Here is a 22838-nt window from a genome sequence, read left to right on the forward strand (position 1 = left end):
AGTCACACTTGAAAAAAACCCAACAACATCCAAAATGGTATACCAAAGTTTTCATGGAAAACCGCATTACACAAAGGATGATCGTATGAAAACTGAGTTTGATATGAGCATTTTGAATGTTAAAAAATGCTTTATGTAGTAATAAAGCATTTAAGATGAGGACTAACAGGTTGATTCCATTTTCATGCATGGAAAGACTTTAGAGCAGTGGTTCTTAACCTTGTTGGAAGTACAGAACCCCACCAGTTTCATATGCACATCCAACAAACCCTTCTTTAGTGAAAAAGATAATGTTTTTCAAATTCAAGACAAAGTTATATGATCTTTTACTGGTGCACAACCGTGCACGAACATCACGGACATCACCATGAATTGATTAACGTGGACCCCGACTTAAACAAGTTGAAAAACTTATTCGGGTGTTACCATTTAGTGGTCAATTGTACGGAATATGTACTGAACTGTGCAATCTACTAATACAAGTACCAATCAAAAAAAAAACCTTGTTCAAAGAACAAAACCAACACAGTGCATGAACTCGTAACAAATTACACACCTGCAAATCAGTTTGGGTTCTGCTGTTGCCGTATCCGTAATATGCCGAGTTTTTATGTACACGATGAGTCGGGTGTGGCTTGACTGGAGGCTCCACCGAACCCCTGAGGCCGACTTACCGAACCTTAGTTAAGAACCACTGCTTTAGAGACTCCATTGCACCTTCAAAAAACACATAAATCACCATCATCATCTCCAATATATAACTTTATTTAAAATGTTGTTACAATTTATTACTCTACATTTTCCATCTTCCTTTTATTGGTTAGTAAACCTTTTTTTAGAGTTAAAAACAACCTTGTAGCCTGAGCGGGCATGTCAGGTGTGACCCAAGGTGCTCATCCATGCTGTTTAGGCAGCGTTTAGTCATCGTGTGCGTCGTTCGCTCCCCTAATTCAGCTTAAATAAATAAGGTCAGACAAACGTGAGTGCATTATAATTTGTTTTTTTTTCACCAAACAATACTATTTACAGTTATGTTGACGACAGTTTGCAGCATAGAGGCCCGACTTTTCAAGACAAGGAGATAAGTCGCCCACAAAAATAAACAATAATGACGTGTGAGCCTCACCAGACGTCAGTGGCCAACAAAAGGAGCAGTCTCCTTAGCGACGGCCTGAGTCGCCTCCGCTATGCTTCTTTCACAGATAGTGACATATATAACAGACAGGACCACACTGCTGAGAAGAATCTGAAGTCTAACCGCAATTGATGCTAACTTTATGATGGATCGCAGAGTAATGTCCTTTCACTCTCTTAACAGAAAATATCAAACACGGCTGGAGCATGCTCTATAACATTCCTGTCATCCCCCTGCTTCTGACTAAAAACAACACACAGTGACATTCACCTCATTGATGGCAGACAATGACACACTCAGACACACACACACAAAGCCTGCAGCATAAACCTCCAAAGAGATAGAAGTGCTTTGCCTTATTTATTGTGGCGTGGATCTAGCTGGCAGAAACCACTGACAATGACACAGAGGTGTGTCGAGCCGGCATGGCGCTACCACGGCAACCGTGTCCCAGTGCTATAATGATGGGACACCAACCTGAGGAGGAAGGTGCAAACACAAGCTAAAATACTGTATTTCTTCTTAAAGTGGCCTCTGCTGTGATAAGACGTCAAGCCACAATTAATTGAAAGGCTCATTGCCCAATTGGAACAAACAGGGGCCATAAAGTTTTAATAACAAGGTTGTGCTGGTAATTGGTGTTGCATGACTTTTGACACCCCAGTGGACAGCAAACATGGCTGAGAAACATTTCAATCCTAAAAGAATTTGGGATTGAAAAAATTAATTAAACTAAAATAGATATTGCATATTTATTCAACTTTAAAAACAATATTCATATTTAAATATGTTTAAGTAAATTAGATTTAATTATTTAAAGGGGAATTATGAAAATTGCTTTTGAACAAATAAAGGCCTCCCTGCAAAAAACCTGGTAGTCTTTGCAGTTGAGTAAAGATCGAAGTTTAGTCCAAAAGTCTATCAAGCAAAATCATGCAATCACAGACTACTAACTAACAGGGGCTTGTGCCCAGAATGCTGTAAAAGACGGACACTAATCCTGCACACACGTAATTTTGTCAAACCACAAAATAACAAGACAAGCGTGCACCATTTTGTGCTACGGGAGCTCAGTGATATGCTGCACACAACAGTTAAAAAAACAACCACAGGACAACCGCCCTTCTTAGTGTTCATTCGTCCAAAGACAAAACAATTACCTGCCTCTTACATAAGACATGCACAATCACGCAACATTGAAACTTGAACGTGTGTTCAAATGGTTGAATGTGCATTCCTATAAAGTCACTTTGAATTAAATAAAACATCGGATCATTACTACTTTCAGGTTCGGCAATTAAACATTCAAACCTCTGACTTTAATGCATAAGGTTAGTTCAAGATGTAAACCTACTTAACCAAAAATATATAGGGTAATATAGTGAAAAAACAACTAATACTGTGACATACGGCAGACAGCTGGCGCACACGCACACTTTGCGACATATTTAATGAACCTTCTGCAGAGGAGGTACACTTTGCTAGTTGAGTAACACAGCCTTTGGGAACGCACGCACGCACGCACGCACACGCACGCACGCACACACACACACACACACGCACACACAAATCATACGCCAGCAGCAATCTGCTTCCCTCTGCTGTCCATTTAGAGAACAGCAGCAAATGAAAATAATTTCTAAACATTTTTGTAATTATGCAAATCTGATAATCTGCCATGTCTTACTAGCCATAATGAGATTCCGACCAAAATATGACACGATAAATCATGGTATACAGAACACCTCTGCGTTGCAAATGCATGTTAGTTGAATGAATCAATTATTATAGCTCTTATATTAATCTATATTTGATCAGAAAAAGGCTTGTTAAACATACACAACAATAGGACAGTGAGTTTACATTTTGTGTCACCTGTGTTTTTGGACAGGAAAGAGAAACAAAACAAAGACCCCGCAAATAGAAAACACGTTATTAGTCTTCATGTCCAGCATCAATGTTGCATCTTTCGACTCGAGAAAAGGTAGTCTTTTTTTTCTGCCCACACTTTCCCTCCCCTTTGTCCGGCTCTCCCACTCTGTCTCAAGGCCGAGCACAACACCGCCAGTCCCATTTTCAGGGGGTCAAGCATGCTGGATGAGCGTGATTTTTTTTTTTAACGCCACAGGCTGTTTGCATGAGGAGGAGCATCTCACAGACGCACTATGGAGACCTGGTGAATGAAATGTAAGCCTACTACTTCCCTTCATCGCTCGTCTTGGTGAGTATCCCTGGGTTTTGTTTTAATGGGGTGACTATTCCAAACTCTCCCAAAACTCATCGATCCAAGTATGAGTGTTTTCATAGGGGCAGGGAAGGGCCGTGAACCGCATCCTTGTGTCCCTCAAGTTCTGCTGTGGTCAATGGAGGGGCGCGCTCTCCGTGGTGTGACGATGCGAGTGGATATCAGTTGAGAGTTCAAAATGAGTGTTTTTTTTGTATTTTTTAGGAAGTGGCGATCTCCCCCCCTAGGTGGCGCCATCCCTTCTGCTGCGTCTCCAGAGGCGGCAGATATTCTGCAACAACAGACAGACGGGTCAAGGGAGGTTCTGAGTGAATGGCGTCACGTGAAAGACCAAACCGAGACGTCCTCCATTGGACCGCACAGCTGGCCTTCACGACACCTCAACTGTAAGGTTCCTGGCAGGTACGAGAAATCCACTATCATATTTTAGTTGTTTGGTTTGCCTTGCAGTCAGCCCTTTTACACACTTACATACGCGTGCCGCCGCTGGTCTCACAACGTCCCACGTGAGCATAAAAAGCTTCAACTTTGCACTTAGGCGGGCCTTGCTGATGGGCCCATCACGTGTGAACAATTTTGACTGAAGTGCTAAAGCCTCTCCTTGACAACTTGAGCTATGTTAGAAGGGAAGATTTAAATGCAAACTTTGCAGGTCTGCTGAGACATAACGTCACAGAGCATGACGTTATTCTATCCTATATTTACATTCCAGAAAATGCAGATAATAGAAGTCTTTCCTAACCTTGTCCTTTCAGGCTGTCAGAAAGGAACGTGGGCATCAATCATAAGACAGACGTCACCCCTCTTCCCTTCTGCTAGTGGTTGCTTCTTACCGTTGTTGCTGCAGTTTTTGTTGTCTTTATCAGAAGCCTCCTCCTCAACCTGATGAAGAACAGAAAAACGTGTTCAAAAAAAGCCACCACTTACACACCTTGCAAAAATACGCCTAATAACAATAATAATCCGTATTTAGACATTTGACTTGGGAGTCATGTGCTTCCCCCACACCCACTGAATGAAAGAGGAAAGGAGTGGTCCCTACCTGTTTCCTCCACTTCAGCTCGCAGAAGACTCGCTCAAAGCACTCATGCATGTAGTTGAACTGGGGGATGGGGAGGGAGGAGAACAAAAAAAAAATAAACAGTCCTCACAAATGCTTTTGTTTTCTGGTGATATACAAACAATGTCCAAATATTGCATTCATTTATCTTTGATTATTATTTTAAGTGTAAAGCAGGTTCGCTCACATATGGAGTGAAAATCTTCACCCAGCGAGGTTTCTTCTCTCCCCGGGCGTACTCGAAGCAGAAGGCCATTCCCTCCTCGTCCGTGTCCCAGCGCTGCATCTCCCCCCACTCAAACGCTATCACCTGGTTCTGAGATGACGAGAGGGTAGCTTAGCATTGAGTCATACAACTAATTACCGTATTTTTCGGAGTATAAGTTGCTCCGGAGTATAAGTTGCACCTGCCGAAAATGCATAATAAAGAAGGAATAAAACATATATAAGTCGCACTGGAGTATATATAAGTCGCATTTTTGGGGGAAATTTATTTGATAAAACCCAACACCAAGAATAGACATTTGACAGGCAATTCAAAATAAAGACAGAATAGTGAACAACAGGCTGAATAAGTGTACGTTATATGACTCATAAATAACCAACTGAGAAGGTGCCTGGTATGTTAACGTAACATACTATGGTAAGAGTCATTCAAATAACTATAACATTTAGAACATGCTATACGTTTACCAAACAATCTGTCACTCCTAATCGCTAAATCCCATGAAATCTTATACGTTTAGTCTCTTATGTGAATGAGCAAAATAATATTTTTTGATATTTTACAGTAATGTGTTAATAATTTCACACATAAGTCACTCCTGAGTATAAGCCGCACCCCCGGCCAAACTATGAAAAAAAACTGCGACTTATAGCCCGAAAAATACGGTATACGATAAAATGCCAATTGTGTTGAGTTGTCATTTAATATTACATTTTTTTGTGCTCTGAAATACAAAAATTCCAAAATTTGATTTTTGGGACATTGACATTAGCTTTTATGATTTTTGCCTTTTTAACATTGTAGGTTTTTTGAAAAAAAATGTATTATACATACAAAGGGGTCATATTATGATTTTTTCCACCTCTATTTAAAACACTTGCTTGTAATGGTGGTTCTTTGGTCAAAATGTTACATAGATTATGTTTTACAGACCGTTTTCAAGCTGCTTTATAACATTCTGTTCAGGATGTGCCTTTTCGTTAGGCAGTCTTATTTACGTGGCTCCACTCGACAGCATCTTCTCCCCTCCGTCTTTGTTGTAGTTTTTAGCACTTCCATAGCGAGTCTACAGACAGATTAAGTTTGAACTATATGCTACTTTGTGATATGAAATGGCAACACTGGAGGATGCATGTGCGATCCAATCTGCCACACCCCAAGAGTATAGACCAAAAAGAAGGAGCTTATTGACTACAGGGTCAGACATTAATGAGGGACATTTGCAAAGCACTTTGGGTAAATTTCTCCCATGAATGGATAATCTGGTTACATCAATGGCAAAAAAGTCACCAAATGGACAAATTCCAAACAGCTCGTTTACCGTAAGTATGAAGGAAAACAATATTGTTTTATAAATATCCACACAATGCCCTCACGGTTTGATTTAAAATGTTAGGGACCTATGCAGGTTTAAATCGACATGCGACTAAGGGATTGCACTTTCGTGACTTCTGCGGTGCATTTTTTGTGAACTTCTGGATCTGCCTCTCGGGAGCCTTTTGACCATGGAGACCAGCTGCTGGGTTTCTGACACAACAGAGTCCGTTTGGAAAGACTGGAGGAGATGCGGAAGAAGAGACAGGGCTGCGGAGCTAGCGCTGAGCACCGGGACAGACAAGCTTCACAATGTCTTGGCTGAATGAGCATCCTCGCTCACCCACGCAGACTGAACACTGGCCGAGTTAGTTGGCGGCCGAGGGTGGAGTTGGCTCTCTAGGTGGCTTTGTTGGGTCTGCTCCTGTCTCTGGCCATGCTCCCCCCACCCCAGCAGACGATGGCGTGGAACACCGCAGAGGCCACTACAGTGTATATGGGTGTTGAAATGATTGATTGCTTGTCTATGCATTGTGCAATCGTGTGTGCGCAATATATATTATTAGTTAATTATTTTTAGTTTTCCTTTTTAGCTGTATGTAGAAATCGCACTGCTGGAGTGGCAGCTGGTTGCATCAGCTCTGCTCTTTTGATGTTTTTTAATGTCATTTGTGTTCTATAATGTTTCCCTGTGTGTTATGGCTATGAGTTTTTTTTCCCCCTTGGCCTCAGTCTGGACCCCCTTTCCAAGGGCCTAGGCTTACACTGAATTTTTTTTCTCCCTCACCCCGTGTCCGTGAGTGTGTCACATCCAGGTTGCCAGTTACACACCGCCCTCTTCATCAAGCTACTGTCACTGGTAAAGTTACTAAACATGTCAGACCTTAGTACATCTAAAAGGCATTGTTACGATTCTCTACTTATTCATGACAAAGCCAGGACCAAAACAAAGATCTGCATCGACGATGCCTTTGAAAGATGGAGACGACTGAAGGCGGAGAAGATTGTTTCTTCTGACGCCAAACTTGCTAATTTCTTCCTTGATCGGTGAGTCAGGCATTTACGTTTTCTTATTACTTGTAATAAATGGAAATGGACATTTTTCGTATGTTAACTATATTGTCCAATACAGTCTAGGATCTTGTCTAACAAAGCTTGTATGTTCGTGCAACGAATACTTAACATGCTATCCCGGTAAATTACACATCGACATATGGGCTAATGAGGGAAATATACGCCTGTTAGCCTGTACATCGATGTGTCATCCAGCTGACAAGGAAAAGTATATTTTGGACAAATAAAACATGTGGATATGGGTAGTGTCAGTGCCTATTTTGTCCTCAATATGCTGATAAGCTGAGGAAATGCATTCCAACATTAGCACATCTAATTGCGGTTTCTAGTACTGTATGTGCATCAAACACATGGGGTGGTGTATGCTTTGCATAATATAATGCATTACATGTAATGATTTTCTACTTTGTGTATTGACATGGTAGTAGGCTAAATTATTTATGCGTAACGTGGGTTGGCTCATAGAATTGCACTCTGCACTGAAAGATGGTGATGTGCGTAAATGGAAGACAATGGAGTGCATCAGATTGGATGCAACATGGAGTTATGCTGAACGAAATGTGGCATAATAAAGAAGGAATAAAACATATATAAGCCGCACTGGAGTATAAGTCGCATTTTTTGGGGACTTATACTCCAGAAAATGTATAAGTTTTTTGGAGTATAAGTCCAAAAGTAGGCAAATCAAAGGCCTACTTTGATTTGCCATCAAAGTAGGCCTTTGCGATATATTACTATATAATATTACTTATTTTGACGGTGGTCCGTGCGGTCAAACTACTCATTTTTTCAGGGTATGGCCAACAATCTGTCCCGAACCCTGACGAAAATATTGCTGCGTAACTTTACAAATATATTTGGCTAACAGACATCAGTAAAATGTGGCATAAGAACCATCTTGCAAGAAGCATAAACAAGAGAAACCTACAGCGCAAGACTCGTCGATTGCCATTTGAAGTTCCTTGGAGTAAAATTCGGATTCGGCTGCGTATCTGGCAACCTCACTCATGGAGAGTGGGAGGGGACTACAGAATTTTGACCATGATTGCAGTACCATTTCTGGCCACATTACTACATATGGTACCTTTAAGTTATTTTTGACAGTGTCTGGAAAGAAATATATATATATTTCAGGCATGTTAGCACCCTTTGAGGAAAAAAAGTGGAACATTTCTATCGGCATGAAGTGCTGCCACGCAAGGCCCAATTTTTTTTTTTCCAAAGGCAAGACTACATTCGGGTGTATTTGTACACTATATTTTACCATTATATTTATTTTCATTCACAAACCTCTTTTGGCTGCCTTTTTGACACCTACCGTACATGTCACATGTAATGTACCACTGAATTGTGAGGTTTTTTTTTTTCAAATTCTATAACATGCATGCAAAGAAATCTGAAAACGTTTTCCATTTAGTAACTATCCTTTTGCCACGCCCCCTTGAGTAATATATTTCCGATGTCGCGACCTCCGTTTATATCAGTCATGTCAAAAATATACCTTCTCTCTGAATACTAATAAACACTCTAGAATTACAACTGGTTTGGAACTAACAGTTTTCAGATTGTCAAATATAATTCAAAACAAAGTAGACAGCTGTCAAAGTTGTGGCTCAATGAGATCTTCTCCCTGTCTTGCAATTCAGTGCGGCATTTAGGCAAGAGGAACAACAAGTACCTCCGGCTGAAGCGAGCGTTCAACAAATTTTGTTTGGATCGCATTTATTTTAAAAAACGCGGAAGTGATACTTTGTCCAGAAAATGAATGTTTATAAACACAGATTCCTGTGTTTTCACAGACATTTCACATGCCTGATATTTAAACTAATCATTCCTGTACTTTTGGGTGGGTCGTAGTTTCATTTGAAATTTTGGAACATATCTACAAACAAAAATATTGCAGACAGCCTCGAAAAACAGGTCATAAATGTAAGAGTGGAGAAAATATACACAAAAACAGCCAATTATCCAAACAAAATGTCATTGTGTCAACTGTCCCCGTGTCACAAATAGATTGCAGTCCTGCAATAAACACTGTTCTGTCACGATACTAATGAGTAGTATTCTGTAACGACGACTTTAATACTAACATTTTGTACAATTTGCCTTCTTGGCTGACCACATTCTTTGCGACAACACACTCACCTCCAGCGTGCCATCCTCCGTGCAAGCATGCAACTTAAAGTGATGAATGCTGATGGCTGTGATGACGTGGCCCTTCCTCCTGGAGTCGCACGAGCAGTGGGGGAAAACCACCTCGTTGTAGCCCTCACAAGAGCGCAACTGGCTCAGGTACTAACCAGTTTGAAGATGTGCGCGCGGACACACACGCACAAACACACAGACGCACACACAAAGAGAGAGATAGAACTCAGTCAGCAACAAAATAGTAACCAGCTATAACAGTTTTATCTTAATTTCTAAACACAGAGGGGGTTGCTGTTCATCTTTGTGACACTCCAGTAATGGCTCTAGTTTGTGCAGCAGTAAAAGCGTGCATCTCTCCCAAGTCCCCTCCCTGAACAAAGATGGGTCTGTGGGACTGACCGTGGCCATCTTGCGCTGCTCTGCCAGCTTTTGCAGCTGGTAGGATTTGTCCTCTGTTTTTATGAATCCCTTCTTCACATCATCCAGCGCCTAGTCAGCAGTGGAGGGATGGCGGGATTGGCATGAAGAGAAAACATTTGAGGTCAATAAACAAAGAAAAAAAATTTGTTCTGGCAATTTAATAGGGGTAAAAATCAGAGTACCGTATTTTCCGCACTATAAGGCGCACCGGATTATAAGGCGCACCTTCAATAAATTACCTATTTTAAAACTTTGTTCAAATATAAGGCGCACCGCATTATAAGACGCATAGAATAGACGCTACAGTAGAGGCTGGGGTTACGTTATGCATCCATTAGATGGCACAGTGCTAAAGGGAATGTCAACAAAACAGTCAGATAGGTCAGTCAAACTTTATTAATAGATTACAAACCAGCTTTCAGACAACTCCGTTCACTCCTTAAAATGAATAAACAGCTGTTTTATTATTTTCCCCGAGGCAAAGTCAGTGGCGCGGTATTTTGTTTATCTTAAAACAGGGGTCTCAGACATGCGGCCCGAGGGCCAATTGCGGTTTAATGTTAGTGCGGCCCAAAGTTTTATATGAATGGCACTTGACAGCGTTGTGTTATTTGGGTCCAAAATGGCTCTTTCAACGTTCTAGGTTGCCTACCCCTGCGTTAGTGGAAAAGCGGCAAATGAGTGAAAGCGACAGAGACATTGCCATGGAGACGAGGGTTTTCTTACGTGCCTGGCTGCAGTCACACCGCGACACCTGTCCGTCAGTAATAACAGTCCCGGATAACCTGGACCAATTCAAACCCGTTATTTATCTTTTTTTTATTGTTTAATTTGCATTGCCTCACACGATGAACACTACATATATTTCTATATGACGGCGGAAAACATTACGGGAGCAGTCACTTTTTTGCGCTCGCTATCACGGTACTTTCCCGGCTATTATCCGCCGACCGCCCTGTTGCTGTAGGGAGGAAAAGCAGAACGACACACATTGCGGAAATAACATTATTCTCCGTGCGTCGGCTAATTACAAATATATTCCACAACCCCAAACATGTCTTTTTCAAAGCCTGCAGTGAAGAGAAATGTTAGTGATGAGCAAAGACAATTCCCGGAAAAGTGGGGGGTGAAATATTTCTTTGTTGAGCACAAGGACACCCCGACGTGTCTTATTTGCACAGAGAAAGTTGCGGTGCACAAGGAATACAATTTGAAACGTCATTATACAACTAGACATGCTGAGGATGGAGGTGTTTCGGGCAAGTCCGACCGGTAGGAGGCCACGGGGAAGACCTAGGACATGTTGGGAAGACTATGTCCCCCGGCTGGCCTGGGAACGCCTCGGGATCCCCCGGGAAGAGCTGGACGAAGTGGCTGGGGAGAGGGAAGTCCGGGCTTCCCTGCTTAGGCTGCTGCCCCTGCGATCCGACCTCGGATAAGCGGAAGAAGATGGATGGATGGATGGATGGCTGGATGGATGGATGGACATGCTGAGGAGTATGCAACATTTGTTTTAGGAAATCTTTACTTGCGGCCCAGCCTCATCCAGACTCTGCATCCAGTGGCCCCCAGGTCAATTGAGTTTGAGACCCCTGTCTTAAAACAGCAAGGTATAACATGTGTAACAATGTTGATTTCGCTTGCTAGCACTGTTGCCTTCATTCGAATAGTGATTGTACTGACACTTCTACTTGCTGCTCTCTGTTCAACAACCCACTGTCAGAATTTGTCCTCCAACTGAAACCCTCGGAAACTCTGTGTTCAGTCTTCTTTACCTGGCGCAGGTCATCTTGTTGCATCCTCCACTTCGGCAAAATTGATTCGTTAATGTTAAATTCACTCACTGCTGCTCTATTCCCGTGTTCTAGTGCGTGACTGATCGCCTTGAGTTTAAACTCTGCGCCGTAAGCGTCTCTTTATAGGAGCCATTTTGGAGTCTTTACATTAACACACAAATGGAAATGAAACGGCACGCCTCACGCAGTCATACAGTATATCCCATCATGCACCGCTTCTTCTATGGGGGAAAATGAAGTTGGCGGCTGCTTACCGTAGTTGCGAGACCTGATGTAGGTCAATATTTGTTCAGTATATAATTTGAGAAAATTGGAGGTTTTTAGGTGCGCCTTATAGTCTTTAACATTCTTTACTCTCGTTATATGCAAATATAATGACAATAAAGTCCATTCTATTCTAGTGCTGAAAATACGGTAGGTTTGTTTTCACGTCCATATTTCAAAAGATGGAAAGGTTCGATCCACATGTGTACTCGTGGCAGCGATGGTTACCTGGTGAAAGCAGTAGTGCAGAGCCAGCGGGTTGTCTCTGAGCAACTCCTCCTCCTGGAAGCTAAAGAGCCATTTGCGAAGTGCCAGGCAAGTGCCCGGCACGGCCGACGTGTAATTCTGCACGTAAAGCTTGTGTGGGAACTCGTTGGGTGCCAGCTTCCGCACTGCAATAAATATTTGAAGAGAAATCACTTGTGGAAAATGGCAAAAATGTATATTGCAAAGAAGTAACCACCTCGGGTCTTATAAAGGGAGCTTACCAAATGAGTGGTTGATGACCTCAAACAGGGCAAAGTAGCTGGCCATAATACTGTCCATTCCAACCTTCACCACTAACGCCTGCAGAAAAGCAAATGTAAAAAAATAAAATAAAAAATACACTGCATATATTGTATTAGTGCATTTCCCACATACACAGTATCTCACAAAAGTTCTTCAAGAGTGAGGCTCATGCGCTTCTTCACAATGTCACAGTACATTCATGTTTCCCAAGGAACTGCAGCTTTATTAGTAATAGCAGAAGGGGTGAAAAAATCAAAAGATTTTAGAATAAATCGCAATTCTTATTTTGAACGATTCTTTATCGAATCAGAAAAATCTAATATATATATATATATACACAAGGTGGCATTGGAGGTAAAACATATGACATCATTAAGTCAATGCACACCAACAACGAATGTGGTGTCAAGATTTGGGAAACATATACAGACTTATTCCTTCAAACCTGTGGGGTTAGACAGGGGTGCAGTTTGAGTGTACCCTCTTCAACATATACATCAATGATTTGGCAAAAACATTGTAACAAGCGGGCAACACGGTGAAACAGGGGTTAGTGCATGTGCCTCACAATACGAAGGTTTCGGCTTCCTCTCACTGCCAAAAACATGCACCTGTGGATAAGTTGATTGGCAACACTAAAAGGGCATGTGTGTGAATGTGAGTTGTTAATGTTGTCTATCTGTGTTGGCCCTGCGATGAGGTGGCGAGTTGTCCAGGGTGTACCTCGCCTTCCGCCCGAATGCAGCTGACATAGGCTCCAGCACCCCCCATGACCCCAAAAGGGACAAGCGGTAGAAAATGGATGTATGTATATACAGTTGTGATCAAAATTATTCAATCCCCACACAATTTTGATGTTTTAGCAAGTTGGACATTTATTCCGTATTTTGTTTATAGTCATATCAAATAAAGATGTGTCAAATAGACTAATGCAACTTAAATTGGAACACTGTATTTTACAAAATACCAAAAAACAACATTTTTCTTAATATCTCATCGACAAAATTATTCAACCTCCTAGTTACATGCATCTTTAGTACTTAGTAGAACACCCTTTGGCAGTAATTACATCCTTCAAACGTGATGCATAACTGGACACAAGCTTCTTGCAACCATCTACAGGTATTTTAGCCCATTCCTCTTGGGCAAAGGCCTCCAGTTCATTCATATTCTTGGGTTTGCGTGCTGCAACTGCCTTCTTCAAGTCCCACCACAGGTTTTCTATAGGATTTAGGTCTGGCGACTGTGAAGGCCACTCCTGAGTCTTCCAGCCCTTCTTCTGCAACCACTCTGATGTTGATTTGGAGGTATGTTTGGGATCGTTGTCCTGTTGGAAGGTCCAACGTCTCCCAAGCCTCAGCTTCATCACTGACTTCATGACATTTGCAGCTAATATATCCTGGTAGGAAATAGAATTCATAATGCCTTAAACGCGCTGGAGATTCCCGGCACCTGAGGCAGAGAAACAGCCCCAGAGCATGATTGACCCCCCCACCATGCATAACAGTAGGCAAGGTGTTCTTCTCTTTGTAAGCTTCATTTTTTCTCCTCCAGACATAACGTTGATTCATAGGCCCAAAGAGTTCCAGTTTTGTCTCATCACTCCATAGAACAGTTTTCCAAAACCTTTGGGGTTTGTCCAGATGATTTTTGGCATACTGGAGTCTATTTTCCTTGTGCCTGGTAGTCAGAAGTGGGGTGCGCCTGGGAGTTCTGGCATGGAGGCCTTCATCTCGTAGTGCGTGCCTTATTGTCTGGGACGAAACCTCTGCAATGTCCTGTTGTAGTTCCTCAGCTGTTACCCGGGAGTTTTTCACTACTGTATGCTTCAAATACCGGACAGCAGTTGAACACAGCATCCTCTTTCTACCACACCCAGGTAGTGTTTCCACTGTGCCTTTAGCTTTAAACTTGCGAATTATGCTCCCAACTGTGTCTCTTGGACTGCGTAATGTCTTTGCTATGTTCTTATATCCATATCCTTTCTTTTGAAGAGAAATTACCTCCTCTCTTGACTTCTTTGACCACTCCCTGGACTTCACCATGTTGCAAATACACCATTGACCATCTACAAGAAGCTAAGCGTCACAGTCTCATCGCAGGGCCAACACAGATAGACAGACAACATTCACACTCAAATTCACACATTAGGGCCAATTTAGTGTTGCCAATCAACCTATCCCCAGGTGCATGTCTTTGGAAGTGGGAGGAAGCCGGAGTACCCGGAGGGAACCCACGCATTCACGGGGAGGACATACAAACTCCACACAGAAAGATCCCGAGCCTGGATTTGAACCCAGGACTGCAGGACCTTCGTATTGTGAAGCCATATACATACATATATATACATATATACATACGTATGTATAAATATATATTTATACACATACATACATATATATATATATATACATACATATATATACATATATATTTATACACATAGATACATATATATATACATACATATAAATATACATACATATGTATACATACATATATATATGTATTTTTTTTTATCCGTCCTGTCAAACCACTTAGGCAAATCTTTTACTTAAGATACTTCTCTTGTTGTCTTATTTGTATTTGACTTTATTAAATGTTTGGATAGAATTTTATTAAACAAACTCAGTTTTCATTAAAAGGGGAATAGCACCTTTTTTTTTTTTTTTTTTTTTTAAATGTTGCAATTATTTTAAAAGACAACAACACACGTCTTTTTTTTGTGGGGATGATAAAAAAACGCTTGAAAGATGCAGCAATCAAAGCCCTCTAAAGCAACTTCAAAACCCTTGAACATTTTATATACACACTGCAGGTCTATATATAATGTAGTAACAGACATGTTCATAACACCATGTGATATGTACAATATATACCATATTTTGGTCATTTTAATCATTGCCGGAACTATTTTTTCTGCTCTTTTATTTCCGTTTCCATAGCAGGGCACATCCGATATTGTGTGTTCCTACTTTGGGATGCAAAACACTTGTTTTAATCATAACAGACTAAGTAACAAACAACGAAGGAATCTTAAAATGAAAGTTCAAAAATAAAGAATATGTAAAAAATGCCTAATAAAATAGAACAAAATAGTGCAAAGTGTGAACATCGAGTTTTCTGTGCTCAAGGGTAAGTGCGGCTAAGATGGTGTTTGGTATTAACGGTGTTGGTGGGGACAAGTGGCATATTGCTGAGGTGACTTTTGCTGTTTAATCAATAACTTTGCTCTCCGCAGCAGTCATTTAAGTTTCTCTTTTCACTCCATGCAAATAATTAACTGCGAGACAATAAGATGGTGCAACCAAACTTAATACTGATACCTAATTGACTGTTAGTGTGTCACTTCCACTGATCAGTACACTTCCTGCATTAGTCGGTTATGCAACTTTCGGTTTCTTCCCACAAAAAAGAAAAAAACAATTGAGCATTTTATCGAACGCACTTTTTATTGATATCAATTACGTGTCTGTTGCAATATATATATTCATATTGTTTTATCGCCCAGCCCTACTTTAAAACAGTGTTTCTTAACCATGGGGCCAGGGCCCATTGTTGGGCCGCCCAAAAATATGTCTTTCCCAGCATGGGCCCATATGGGCAGCAGCGGTACTCAGTTGTAATACACTATTCCACCAATTGTGGCAGTAATGACAATATGAAACAAAAAATAAGTCTGGAGTTAAAATCAAATAATTTTCTTTAGTGCAAAAAATATGTCTAAAGTGGTGAATCAGTATTTTCGTTTGCACTTAAATTTTATTGACAGTTTAGTTAAGAAACATATTTAGGGGAGACGGCGTGGCATGATGGGTAGAGCAGCTGAGCCAGAAGAAGGTTCCAGGTTCGATCCCCGTCTCTTGCCATCCAAACTACTGCCGTTGTGTCCTTGGGCAAGACACTTCACCCTTGCCACAATTGCAGCTAACACTAGTGAATGAATGGTGGTGGTCGGAGGGGCCATAGGCGCAAATTGGCAGCTACGCTTCCGTCAGTCTACCTCAGGGCGGTTGTGGCTACAAATGTAGCTTACCACCACCCAAGTGTGAATGTCTAGTCGATAGGTTCTCACTTCTCTGTGAGTGCTTTGAGTATCGAGTTGATTGAAAAGGGCTGAATAAATCTAATCTATTACTATTATTACCGTATTTTTCAGAGTATAAGTCATTTTATGGAGAACATTTATTTGATAAAACCCAACACCAAGACTAGACATTTGAAAGGCAATTTAAAATAAATAAAGAATAGTGAACAACAGGCTGAGTAAGTGTACGTTATATGACGCATAAATAACCAACTGAGGACGTGCCTTTTAATGTAACATATTATGGTCAGAGTCATTCAAATAACTATAACATATAGAACATGCTTTAAGTTTACCAAACAATCTGTCACTCCTAATCGCTAAATCCCATGAAATCTTATGTCTAGTCTCTTACGTGAATGAGCTAAATAATATTATTTGATATTTTACGGTAATGTGTTAATAATTTCACACACAAGTCGCTCCTAAGTATAAGTCGCACCCCTGGCCAAACTATGAAAAAAACTGTGACTTATAGTCCGAAAAATACATTAATATTATTACTTATTTTTAGTTTAGAATGTACAAACCCCGTTTCCATATGAGTTGGGAAATCGTGTTAGATGTAAATATAAACGGAATAGAATGATTTGCAAATCCTTTTCAACCCATATTCAATTGAATGCACTACAAAGACAAAATATTTGATGTTCAAACTCAAACTTTATTTTTTTTTGCAAATATTATAATTAACTTAGAATTTCATGGCTGTAACATGTGCCAAAGTAGTTGGGAAAGGGCATGCTCACCACTGTGTTACACTACCTTTTCTTTTAAAAACACTCAATAAACGTTTGGGAACTGAGGAAACTAATGTTTGAAGCTTTGAAAGTGGATTTCTTTACCATTCTTGCTTGATGTACAACTTAAGTTGTTCAACAGTCTGGGGTTTCCGCTGTCATATTTTACGCTTCGTAATGCGCCACACATTTTCGATGGGAGACATGTCTGGACTGCAGGCGGGCCAGGAAAGTACCCACACTCTTTTACTACGAAGCCACGCTGTTGTAACACGTGGATTGCCATTGTTCTGCTGAAATAAGCAGGGGCGGCCATGATTACGTTGCTTGGATGACAACATATGTTGCTCCAAAACCTGTATGGACCATTCAGCATTAATGGTGCCTCCACAGATGTGTAAGTTACCCATGCCTTGGGCACTAATACACCCCCATACCATCACAGATGCTGGCTTTTGAACAATCCATATGGTTATTTTCCTCTTTGTTTCGAAGGACACCACGTCCACAGTATCCAAACATAATTTGAAAAGTGGACTCGTCAGACCACAGAACACTTTTCCACTTTGCATCAGTCCATCTTCGATGAGCTCGGGCCCAGCGAAGCCGGCGGCGTTCCTCAGTGTTGTTGATAAATGGGTTTTGCTTTGCATAGCAGAGTTTTAACTTGCACTTACAGATGTAGCAACCAACTGTAGTTACTGACAGTGGTTTTCTGAAGTGTTCCTGAGCCCATGTGGTGATATCCTTTACACACTGATGTCGTTTTTTGATGCACTACCGCCTGAGGGACCAAAGGTCCGTAATATCATCACTTACGTGCAGTGATTTCTCCAGATTCTCTGAACATTTTGATGATTTTACGGACCATAGATGGTAAAATCCCTAAATTACTTGCAAAAGCTCGTTGAGAAATGTTCTAAAACTATTGAACAATTTGCCTACAAATTGGTGACCCTCGTCCCATCCTTGTTTGTGAATGACTTAGTATTTCATGGAAGCTGCTTTTATACCCAATCATGGCACCCACCTGTTCCCAATTAGCCTGCACACCTGTGGGATGTTCCAAATAAGTGTTTGATGAGCATTCCTCAACTTTATCAGTATTTATTGCCACCTTTCCCAACTTCTTTGTCACATGTTGCTGGCATCAAATTCTAAAGTTAATGATTATTTGTATAAAAAAAAAAAAGTTTATCAGTTTTGATAGAGTATATGAAACTAAATTCTTGGGAATAATAATTGATCATAAACTGTGTTGGAAACCGCATATTGAATATATAAAAGGAAAAATATCCAAATCTATTGCTATTCTTTATAAAGTAAGACACATGCTGAATAAGACATGCCTGCATATGTTGTATTATTCTTTTATTTTTCCATATTTAACGTATTGTGTTGAAATTTGGGGAAATGTTTATAAAACAAACATAGACCCAATCATAAAACTTCAAAAAAGGGTCATTAGAATAATACACAATGCCTGCTACTATGAACATACCAATCCCTTATTTATGAGTTCAAATGTGTTAAAATTTTCCGACATTGTGTTTTTAAAAACAATGGAAATTATGTTTCGAGTAAAGAACAACAGCCTTCCAGCTTGTATTCGCAGGCTATTTCATTTAAGAAGAGAAAACTATAATTTACGGGGGGTATCGATTTTTGAAATGGGTAAAGCGAGAACAAATATAAAATACAAATGTATTACAGTTTTAGGAGTTAAATGGTGGAACAAGCTCAGTGATGAGCTGAAGACATGCACTTCTTTGGTAAGGTTTAAGAAAACATTGAAAGGTGAAATAATTGAAAATTATAAAATATAGTCACAATTACTTACATCCCATTGATTTTTGATTTATTTATTTTTTTATGTTGATGTTCCAGGCAATCTAATTTTCTGTGAAGGTATAGGATAGGCAAATATAAGCTTTGGCTTCAGCCTATTCCTTTTTAGGTCATTCTTTTTCTTTTCTATTATGTGTAAATGTGCATTATTGTATACATATAACATGTACTGTAAAACTGATCACACACAATGGTTGATTGATTTGATTTGATTGATTATATGACCGAAATAAACTTATTTCATTCATTCATTCAACATCAAATATGTTGTCTTTGTAGCATATTCAACTGAATATGGGTTGAAAATGATTTGCAAATCATTGTATTCCGTTTATATTTACATCTAACACAATTTCCCAACTCATATGGAAACGGGGTTTGTATTTTAGCGCTGTGTAATTAAAGGGGCTGTTTGCAACATTTACAAGATGTCTAGAGGGCGCTAACTTTCCAATGTATTCTATATAGTATCCATCCATGTTCTACTGCTTGTCCCTTTCGGGCTCGCGGGGAGTGCTGGAGCGTATCTCAGCTGCATTTGGGCGAAAGGTGGTATATTGTATAAAATACTACATACGTAAGACGAGACAGGGTGAGTGACAGCCAAAAACACCAATCATTTTATTCGGGCCCGTAAAAATGTTTACTTCACAAACTTAGTAATTGTGAAACATATAGACAGTTTTTCTTTAGCCGCTAATGGTAATAACACAAGCTAGCCAATGGTGTTCTTGTTATATTTGTGCGTAAAAAAAGTTGCCCTTTAATTTAAGTTGCCACCTTTAATTGTTTGCATAAAATAAAAGTGCCACCTTTAATTGTATGTATTAAAAAATATACATACATATACATATATATAACATATATATATATATATATATATATATATATATATATATATATATATATATAAAATGCAAAAACATTTTTCATCAGTTTTTATGAATCCCTTCTTTTGCAGTATATTTGATTTGACATTTATTTTGTAATCAGCCTGACCTAAGCCTTTATAATAATCTTGTGTAATTAATACATTTCATATAATTTGACAATGTTTATCCTGTTAAATTCTGAGTAAATTAGATATGATTATTGAATACCATTAAAGAGTAAGATTAATTCAGTGTTAATATTTGAGTGGGCCCTGGGCTACTCTGTAGTAAAAAAGTTAAGTACCGTTGCTTTTAAGCATATCCAAGTTTCTTTATTAGTATTGTTTGTCTTTTGAGAAGACATGACAAAATGTTTGCTGAAATCAGGCTTGTGCAAAATTCCGTACTGAGTTAGAATGTCTCCCAAACTCAAATGAAATTGCAGGGATTTTAATTAAGTATGACAAAAATGCAAACTGAAGGAAGTACAAAAACCAATTCTATAATTTTTTTCAAATTTAAAAAGATTTTGGTGTCCAGATTCCTGAACCATGTTTTACAGTATACTCTAAATGGATGTAACGCTATGAAAATGTCATGTAATTTGGTTATGTATCATTATTATCATCCATCCATCCATCCATTTTCTACCGCTTATTCCCTTTCGGGGTCACGGGGGGCGCTGGCGCCTATCTCAGCTACAATCGGGTGGAAGGCGGGGTACACCCTGGACAAGTCGTCACCTCATCGCAGGGCCAACACAGACAGACAGACAACATTCACACTCACATTCACACACTAGTGCCAATTTAGTGTTGCCAATCAACCTATCCCCAGGTGCATGTCTTTGGAAGTGGGTAGGCTTCACGGTGGAAGAGGGGTTAGTGCGTCTGCCTCACAATACGAAGGTCCTGCAGTCCTGGGTTCAATTCCAGGCTGAGGATCTTTCTGTGTGGAGTTTGCATGTACTCCCCGTGAATGCGTGGGTTCCCTCCGGGTACTCCGGCTTCCTCCCACTTCCAAAGACATTATTATCATCGTCTTGTTTAATGTGTGTGCTGATACCTTGCTTTTGCGCTGATCACTAAGTGCTTCTCCAGGAACTGAACAGTTTCACAGTGCCGTAATCAATCACGGCTTTACGAAACAGTAATACTAACCTTTTTAGGAATTTTACAGGGGTTTATCATTAATACCGCTAATCGTTACATCCATACCCCATTTATGACCGTTTTACATTTTTACAGAAATACTATTACATCGAACCTCATGTACACATTTTAATTACAGCAAATGTTTTGACATTTTTGAATAGAAGCATCTTTTTACAAAACATTATAATTATAGCTTTCAAAATATAACAAATGGTGGAAAAATATGTTATTTCCCAGAATTCCATACTTTACTCAAGTATTCAAAATTTAGGCAATTCTTCCCTGTTACTTGGCTAAAAGGAATTCATTTTAATTGTAAGGAATGTATTTCAACTTCAGGTAATTCCAATTCCTCAGGTGACCTGAACTGAACTTGAGAATTCTGAATTTTGGCAGAAACGTGACTTGTGTAGACACATTTGTGAGATAGTGTACAGTATATACATTATGTGTTATATGATGCATGCACAGGAAGCGAGCAAACAGCCTGACCTGATAAACTTGGTCCGTGGTGCTGTTCTTTCGCACTCTGACAGAGATAGTGGTTTTGTCTGACAGCGCGACCCGTAGCTCCATATCCGTCACGCCGTTGTAGTTCTGCACAGTAAGTCGTTACATTGTGAGAGTGTGGCTTGAATACCGGAATTCCTCTTAAGAGTGTATTAAGAAGGAGACATGCTGAATGATCAAAACAAACAAGCGATAATAAGGCTGGTGAGAAGTGTTAATCCTTGCATTAGAGCCTCTTAATAGTGCTGTGATCTATTTAAACACTTGTATGGTGGAGCAATTAATACTAATTCCAGTGTATCTCTCAGGCATGGGTATGAGTTTAAATGCGTACCTCATCTGATTCCGAGAGAAACTCCTGCATTATGTCGCTTTCCCCGATCACCCGCACAGAACACACTACAATGCACACAAAGGGACGAGGTCAACGTTAATCCAATCGACAAAAGTTAGCTAAAAGGTCACCGTGCGTGTGTGTCCTCCTTGTTGAGATTTACGGTGCGAAGCTAACGCTACTGTTTCTTGGAGCGCTGCGTTTACCTCGCTCAATGTATTCCTCCAGGCCTCTGCGCCGAGCGTCCAGCTGCTGCTCGGACAGGGAGAAAGGCCACTTTCCGGGGAGCTTGGGGAAGTTGAAGTTGGAAAACTCTCTCTTCAGGTTCTGGTGGAGGATGGCAAACTCCCGGTAACGTTTGGAGCACAGCTGTCTGCCTGACATGTACACGTTGTATACCTGCGAGCAAAGACACATGCTGAAATGAATGGTCACGGACGACTACAATGCATCTCACCAGGTATTTTCTGTTGTTCCTCGTGCAATCCAATTCGCAAAAACATAAATGCACAATTAAAAGGCCCCTTTTATTAAAACTTATTTCATAGTTCTGGATCTCATAATGATAAACGGGTAATAAATTATCCCCAGAACAGACACAGTAGTGATTTTTGGCATTTTTTCTAACGAATTTCAGCACATTTTGGAAAGCACAATTTTAGTTCCAAAATGCAGACAGGCCTGCATCAGCTTGCTGAAATCACCTACAGAAGATTGGAGGCAATTTCATACTGCTTAGTGTGTGTTTTTGTTCATCCTAAATTACGATATGTTCACGCTGAATTTTGAGGAATTATCAAAGTCTGCTAGAAGCATCGTTGCAGGTTGTAACAATACAACTAAAGAAGAGTTCAGCTTGCACACATTTCCAAATAATGGAAAAACCAGGAAAATATGGACCTCTCCCATCAAATTCACTTGGACAAAATGGGAGACCAAAAGAGTGGCGTAAAAATTTTTTTACTTTGAAGAAGAAAGGTTTCGGTCAGTTTGGATTGAAAACATTTGAAAGACTCAGGTTAAATGTAATCCTGAAAAAAGGAGGTACCCTCTAGGGGAGAAAGACTGAGCCAGAATGTGCGGAAAAACTGAGGAACAATA

The 22838-nt window shown here is 40.1% G+C and overlaps 1 protein-coding gene across 3 annotated transcripts in view; it reads right to left on the reverse strand.

Annotated features, from left to right (window-relative positions):
* Positions 1-744: 744 nt before the first annotated feature.
* The window catches only part of snx27a (sorting nexin 27a), a 48062-nt gene continuing 25968 nt past the window's right edge, over positions 745-22838 (reverse strand). The window contains exons 3-13 of one of the 3 annotated variants that reach the window (XM_061897425.1): positions 21944-22136; positions 21738-21802; positions 21386-21490; positions 12171-12249; positions 11911-12074; positions 9602-9691; positions 9200-9349; positions 4628-4756; positions 4423-4482; positions 4123-4262; positions 745-3651 (exon numbers count right to left, since the gene is read on the reverse strand). In XM_061897425.1, the coding sequence (XP_061753409.1) occupies positions 4140-4262; positions 4423-4482; positions 4628-4756; positions 9200-9349; positions 9602-9691; positions 11911-12074; positions 12171-12249; positions 21386-21490; positions 21738-21802; positions 21944-22136 (1158 nt within the window). In that variant the 3' untranslated portion in view covers positions 745-3651; positions 4123-4139. Of the gene's footprint in view, positions 3652-4122; positions 4263-4422; positions 4483-4627; positions 4757-9199; positions 9350-9601; positions 9692-11910; positions 12075-12170; positions 12250-21385; positions 21491-21737; positions 21803-21943; positions 22137-22838 lie in introns of those variants that run through there. The other 2 variants (XM_061897426.1, XM_061897427.1) reach the window with 2 other exon arrangements.

This window comes from Nerophis ophidion, linkage group LG04 (assembly GCF_033978795.1).
Source record: "Nerophis ophidion isolate RoL-2023_Sa linkage group LG04, RoL_Noph_v1.0, whole genome shotgun sequence".
Taxonomy (NCBI): Eukaryota; Metazoa; Chordata; class Actinopteri; order Syngnathiformes; family Syngnathidae; genus Nerophis; species Nerophis ophidion.